The 6,959-nt window shown below is 40.7% G+C and overlaps 2 protein-coding genes across 15 annotated transcripts in view; both read right to left on the bottom strand.

Annotated features, from left to right (window-relative positions):
- Positions 1–246: 246 nt before the first annotated feature.
- On the bottom strand, positions 247–3,433 carry LOC144035669 (uncharacterized). 4 transcript variants are annotated; one of them, XM_077545571.1, is made up of 7 exons: positions 3,206–3,433; positions 2,230–2,611; positions 1,870–1,980; positions 1,270–1,349; positions 1,034–1,195; positions 799–912; positions 247–724 (listed from the first exon to the last, which is right to left on the bottom strand). In XM_077545571.1, the coding sequence occupies exons 2-7, from the start codon at positions 2,600–2,602 to the stop codon at positions 680–682; spliced, it is 885 nt and encodes a 294-aa protein (XP_077401697.1). In that variant the 5' UTR covers positions 2,603–2,611; positions 3,206–3,433; the 3' UTR covers positions 247–679. The 4 variants fall into 4 exon arrangements, with proteins under 4 accessions (XP_077401697.1, XP_077401698.1, XP_077401696.1 ...); XM_077545572.1 differs by having other exon boundaries at positions 1,870–1,977; positions 3,206–3,428; XM_077545570.1 differs by having other exon boundaries at positions 1,870–1,989; positions 3,206–3,426.
- A 415-nt stretch (positions 3,434–3,848) lies between these two features.
- dgki (diacylglycerol kinase, iota) overlaps positions 3,849–6,959 on the bottom strand; it is a 38,027-nt gene continuing 34,916 nt past the window's right edge. For all 11 annotated transcript variants that reach the window (XM_077545562.1, XM_077545552.1, XM_077545554.1 and 8 more), the window contains 3 exons: positions 6,863–6,899; positions 6,175–6,274; positions 3,849–6,069 (listed from right to left, as the gene is read on the bottom strand). In XM_077545562.1, the coding sequence (XP_077401688.1) occupies positions 5,962–6,069; positions 6,175–6,274; positions 6,863–6,899 (245 nt within the window). In that variant the 3' untranslated portion in view covers positions 3,849–5,961. The remainder of the gene's footprint in view (positions 6,070–6,174; positions 6,275–6,862; positions 6,900–6,959) is intronic.

The raw sequence follows: 6,959 nt of genomic DNA, 5'->3' as shown, positions 1-6,959 counted from the left end.
ATAACTTAATTCGCGGAACTTGAGTTTAGAATTCGGCGTTAATCACATCCACATTTAATGTCCAATTTGAACAGTTAAAAGTTGAAAAAGTTGCCCTTTGCGACAAACTGCTGCCGTAATTCTCCTGACCACACGAGGGTGCTGTTTCTCAAGCTGTCAAACGAACTAGCAGCTTTCATCCGGAAGAATCACATTTAAATCCATCTAGCGACTTCAAACACAAAAAAATTAGTCTGGACAGCTTCATATGTGAAAACATTTTAAATACATTTTTATTTCTCTTTTTCATTGTTTAGTGTACATTTGTTCTGACAATCTCATACCAAAGCAGCATTAAGTACCTTACACATGCTCCTATGAAAATATTATTTATTTTAGGCAACAGCCATCACGCTGACAAATCTTTTTTCTTCTTCTTTTCATCACCGGTGTGCTTTAAAATATACACTACTCACAAAATGTGCATTTTAGGTTAATCCTGAGATTTCATCTCAAACCTTTTCTGAGTTGTGTATGTTAGACGTCACTTTAAGCCGTGCAAAGTTCCCATCCAAATAAGGTAAGAATCATTGGGCAAAAAAAACAATTTACAAGTGTACTGAACGTCGCATCTCGCCATCGAATACGAGCGAAACGCTGAGTCGGTAACTCAAATCAGACACCACTGGCAAATCAGCGATCACTGGACATCGTCGTCCTCATCGTCGTCATTGAACGCCGCCTCCTGCAACAGACGACGACGCTTCATCACTTTTACAAGATTTATTAGAGGCCTATAAAAAGCCAAGCTTGACTTACGTAACCGCCTTGTTGGTTGACCCAGGATGAGAAGTGATTCTGCAGGTAGGTGGCGCCGTAGCCCAGCAGGCGGCTCATAGGCAGCATGTCGGCAGCTGACAGACGACTTGTTACCTGAGGACCTCAACAATCGTTACGAATACATTTTGATGCGGTGAACCCACGTTCGTTGAGGGAGATAGTTTGCAGAATCACCTGCAACAGGTAAAAAATTGGCACCAGAGAGAGATTTTACCTCGCATGCGACTGCCATTAGAGTTTTGGGCGACGTCTGCGGTCCCGGCGCTTCGGGGTCAGCGTTGAAGAGCCCCATCCTAATCAGCAGCGTCTTCATCAACTTCTCGAAGAAGCCGTAGTTCCACAAAGGATGCGTGGAGCCCAAAGCTTCCTTCAAATTCTGTGGGACGAGAAATGATGAAAACGCAGCAGATTGGGAGGGAGATTTTCACGAGACGCCGGACGGAGACTCACCTCTGTCACCTCCTCATCAAACTTGTCTCCAGTCTCCCTCAGCAGGGCGCCAATCAGCTTCTCCACATTGGCATCCTCTCCTGGAGACAAAACACACGTCAGTGTCAGACAATCAGCTTTCGGTGAGGATGAATTTTTCGGATTTGGGTTGGAAACTTAACAAGGGAAATATCAGGAAATTATAGGAACAACTGTGAGTAAACCAAGATTTAGAAAATTGAAGGTTGGCTCTTAACTTATTAACTGTTCTGGGCATTTACTGTAAAAGTTTACAGGCACCAACTAATATATTTATATTTAGAAGTGTTTTGGACGAGGGTCTTGCCTATATCATTGTAGGGACGAACAGACGCCAGTAGATGGCAGTGTTGCATTTCTTAGTTGTATGTGTAAATATAGTAAATTATTATTTTGTCATCAAAAGCCCCTTTTCAGTTATTTTTAGTTGTCACAAAGGCAAAATACTAGTGTCAAAGTCCCCCACCCCAAAAAAAAGCTTACTTTCTCCACTTTCTGGTCCCAAAAATGTTCTGGTGAAACCATCCCATGTCCTACTGCAGATTACTTAAGAACGGAAAACGCCAGAAGCAAACTTCTCACCATCATCGGGTGAATCGGCTTCCAACTCCGGGGGCGTGAAAGGGATTTCGTCTGCGATCTCCGTCAGCCTGCTCGCCACCTCGTCCATCTCCTCGGACTCGTTCAAATCTACTGGGGAAACTTTTTTGCATGATTAAAAAAGTCAAATATTTACTCCATGGAATTTGGTGTTTTTTGTGGATATTTTGATGTGACAATAAAGAAACAAGACTAAGGCAGACTCAATTCTGATTGGCTAACTGCTTATGTTTCTCACTCTGCCAATCGACACTTCTGGTGGACTATGTTCTCACGAGCTGCTGAAGTCTCGTTTATTGTCACAAGAGGTACACGTCCGAATGAGGATTGTTGCTTCCTTACCGCTTCTGAAACTTCCCGAGCGTTCGACAACTGTATTTTCTCCCTCAGCCTCGTTGTGATTTTTCTCCATCTGCGGCTTGATGCATATCAAAAAGCTCGGCAGACGTCTCCACTTTCTCTTCTTCTTGGTCTTTGTCGGTGTCGTTTCTTCTTGGCTCTCGGCCGGCAGCAAACACGTGTGGGTTGAGTCTGGATCGCCCTCGTCAACGGAAGACTGGCTCTTCTTCTCCTGCCGCCGCTGTCTCCTCTTGGTGTAGGCCATCAGAAGGCGAAACTCCAGCATGCTTTGGAGGTTGCCTGTGTCGGAGGTAGGCCCACTGAGGTCATCGTGGTTGGCGAAAGGGTCGTAAATTTCTACGCGTTCATTCGCCATGTTGCTTTGCTGCAAAGACATACAAAACTAGCTTTTACAAAAAATAATGGAACATTTTAGAAAAACTACCTCTCCAACAATCTTTTCATCCCTAAATTGAGTTCATGTAGGGTGTTATCGCCCTCTTGTGGCGAGAGATGCAATAACACTAAGTTGAGGTCATAAAACTCCGTCTTGTGACTTTACCGAAACAACCTAATAACGTCTACGCCAACAAACGAGCGATAAAACACCGAAAAATTCCACAAATTGAAAGCTTTATTAGAGTATGACAGAATATGAGAAGAGATTATAGTATAATTCTCATTATAGTATAATTAATAATAATATATTTAATTAAACATTGAAACCAACAGGTAGCCCCAAAATTGGGAAAAAAACGTTTCACTTTTATGAGACGAAATAATTTAAAACGCTTAAATGGGGGGAATGATACGTTTTTAAAAGTAGATAACAAGCATTTTAAGTATGTTGTACGGTTATTCACATGACAGCTCGTTCGAAAACTTTTTTACAAGTGCACAAATACGAGACGTCAACAGTTATTTATATAGTGCGCCATGAATGTTAATTAAAAAGGTCAAAATAAAATGAATTACTTACAGGATAAAGAAGACTTTTAAACCGGCAAACAAATCGAAAGAAGACACCGAACCACCTCGCTTTTTTGTCGGTGTCAGTCACTTCCGCTTTCAGCGTACGTCACTCCGCCAGTGCCTTGCGTGACACGTCATGACGTAGAAGCACCTGTTTGCGTTGCCCGTTGAAAGAAACCATAATATGCATTTTTCATGTACACCGTTTAAAAAAAAACACGCCTAAAAAAGCATAGCCATAAATAAATGCCAAAGACACATATGACACCTTAAATCCCCGATTCAAAAAAATTCCGATTAAAAAAACAAACAAAACAAAAAACTAAGTAAAGTAAAAACGTTCATCTTAAACCGTTTCATGGAAATTCCCTGTCGTGATTCATACGGGTGTGTACAACATCATAGTTCTTCCACTTCCTAAATGGAACTTTTAAACGGCTGCCGTAAAAGCTCAGACATGTAATGTCAACTAAAAATATGTTCGCCTTTCTTCTTTTTTTTTTTTACACCTGAGCGTCTTGCAAACTAGTAACTTTCGACCATGTGTCGCACGGCGTGATCTTGAGTGATTGACAGAAGACGCAGTTCATACCAAAAAAAAAAAAAAAACCCACAACAGCAACAAAGCAAAAAACAAAAACATAAAAAACTTCAGCATCAGTATATCTTTTATTTAAAATGAGAAGTGTTAATAGTCTGTGAAAAGGTTTGGTTCCCGGTACCAGAAAGCAGAAGTAAGTATGGATGATTGTGACTGTGGGAAAAAGAGGAAACATGCATTCCAACAGAGAAGAAGAAAAAAGGGAAAGATTGTTCTTCCAGATAAAACAAAACACTTCAAGTCATCTTCAGCAGCGATACAAAAACAACCCCGGACGAAAACCAGGCATTAAACACTCCAAACAATAATTTAATAGTTGAAACAATAATCTTCATTGTCATAATAATAATGCATGTGTATGCCAATACTGGAGAGTAATCAATGCTGAGGTCAGAAAATGCCATGCAGAACCAACGCTAATGAGAATAAATGGAATATAAAGTTTCTATTAAATTAATAAGTGTGTGGATTAGAACAGGCCCCGCCCACAAGCACAGTCAAACAGCAGCCATTGTTATGTGCATATTAGTAGAAGAAATCAAAATCAAATGTCTCTCTTGGAACCAATCAGAGCAAAGATGTGCGCCCAAAGTATACAATGCAGAGTTTAAACACAAAACTGTACAACAACTTTTTCATTTACTTCACGCCATCAAATGCATTTTCACTGTTACTCCATTCAAATCCTCATTAAAAAAAAAAAAGTCATCAATTCCTACTTGAGGATCAAGTTATCTCCCAACATTTAGTTTAAGATGCACTTCCACAAGTGGCACTTTATAGGGTTGTGTTTGTTTCTTTTAAATTTAAGCTATTTCAATCACATTTTGCAAATAACTATTTTGGGTTGACTGAATGCAAAAAGTTGCAAAAGTGGAGTCGTCAGATGCGGTTGATTGACCAAACTGCACTTCTACAATGGCAAAGTTGTTCTCTGATACATTGCTCTATTTCATAAAGATGTGTTGATAAATCAGGTGGGACAAACAAAAATTAGAAGACAATCTCCAAGCCGACCGGCACTCCAGTACGGTACCGTACCTCCCTCAGTGCAACATTAAAAACATTAATGTAATGTAAACGATTAGCGGACAAATGCAACAAGACGCCATCTGGTCATATTGCATCAAATATGGCTCAGAGTTCTCATACACACACGCACATGGAATAAGTTCATTTGATCATCTTTGATATGATGGATTCATCGTAAATCCCATTTTTCCGATATTGGGATGCAATGCTAAGAGACCATTTTCTAATTATCCTTTCATATGATGAACCAAGTTTTTTTTAGTTTTTTTTTTAATCAATACCCTTCAGGTAGAAGTACAGAACTAAAATGTTCAAAAATATAATAGAGTGGTGCCTTGAGATAATTGAATTAGTTCCGTGAATGCTCTCATCTGAAATCAAAACACCCAAAAATTAGAATTTCAAAGAAAAACTTGGGTTAGCTGTACTGTACCTGAAGGCACCACCGAATACACCCGGGACAACCTGCATTTCACAAATAAGCTTGAATGTCTGATTTTCTGTTTTTTTTTGCTTGACCAACCTCCATCAAGTATCTGATTAAACAGAATTAAAAAAAAAAAAAAAAAAGTCCAGGTGATGGATTGATTCCACCAGTCCGAATGAAAGCGTTTCCGTGTACATGACATTTATTTGGAGTTTTCCCTCAAATGACTTCATCTTCTGTTTAGCATCCACGTCTGCCTTTTTTTTGTACGTGGTAGCTTTTGAACTGGTGAAAGAATACTGACGATAACACGACTTGAATGCGGTATTGTTCCTGTGACAGACTTCGACATGTGCATAAATGTCTTTGGCACAAAGGCTCGGATGGGTAGAAACACTTCAACATGCTGAATTTTATACACTGAACTTGGAACTTGTGACTCAACGCGGCGGCTGCTTCAAAGTGCACTTTAATCGCGTCCTACAATCTGCCGCCCGCCCGCCACCGTCCGCCGCAACCATCACAACCGAACATAATAAATACAAATATCAATAAATAAATACTAAATAAATAGCCAGGCGATAAACCGATGTCCACTGTTGACGTCTGAGCTGTGAGGATTCACTTTCCGATGCAACTCTTCATCACTGCCCGTGTGAAAAATATGTATGTGTGTGTGTGTGTGTGTGTGTGTGTGTGTGTGTCAGACTGCCGTCTCCAAGTCCTCATGGGGGGCGGAAGGTGTTTTTTGGCTGCTCAGGTATGAGGTGAGCTCCGAGTCGCCCGCCGCATGCTCCACTGGTGTCTTCCCCTGCGAAGAAAACGCACGCGCATACAAGTTTTAGCAACGCCTCCCAAAATTCAGGCCAACCGAAATGGCGAGAAGCGCTGTCTCGCTGTCTATGTGTGTGCGCACCTGAAAGTTCGTTTTCTGAAGCGACGCGCCCGCCTCCACCAGAAGCCGACACACGGCGTGCTGCTTCTCCAAGGCGGCTTTGTGCAAGGCAGTGTCCCCTCTATACACACGCACGCACACGCACACACACGCACACGCACACACACACACGATAAAAGAGGTGCATTAACTCAAGCACTCCCAGCCATTTTCACTGAAGCAATCCCCTTCGCTCCCGGCTTGTTTCACAGGATTTTGATATGAATATTGTGTTCTATTGCTATAAAACATGGAACCTACCCCAAAAATATTAGTCTCTTCTTTCATCAGGGAAAAAAAAGAATATTTCTATCTGTTTCTGTTTTGCAGCAATTATGATTAGAATATAGCTATGTTTCATCATTATTCACAAATCTATTTAGAAATGTGAGTAATTGAGGGTTTTTTTCAACATGGCCCCTGGTTGATCTCTTTTACTTTGCTGCCTCCTGCTGGCCGTTTGTGTAATAACTACCAATTATTCAACCGTTTTTTTTTCCAGTTGAGAGGTTGCATCAAAGCCTTCCGTAGGCTATGCTGCAGCATAATTTTTTTTATAAATACATCTTTGGGACACTTAAAACATTTAAAATAGAACGTATTTATACGTTTTGGGGAACAAATGAGTTAATGTAGTATTAAGTGATGACAATGGTTAAACTCAACTTACTTTTCTCTGTCTGGCAAGTCAAGAAGCACTTTGGATCCTGAGGAGGGGAAAAAAAGATTATGTTTCTAAAGTACATACAGCAGGGGGCGCTGCAAGC

This window comes from Vanacampus margaritifer, chromosome 15 (genome assembly GCF_051991255.1).
Source record: "Vanacampus margaritifer isolate UIUO_Vmar chromosome 15, RoL_Vmar_1.0, whole genome shotgun sequence".
NCBI classification, from domain to species: domain Eukaryota; kingdom Metazoa; phylum Chordata; class Actinopteri; order Syngnathiformes; family Syngnathidae; genus Vanacampus; species Vanacampus margaritifer.
The sequence above is the reverse complement of the archived record's forward strand: the minus strand, read 5'-3'. Positions and strand labels throughout refer to the sequence as shown.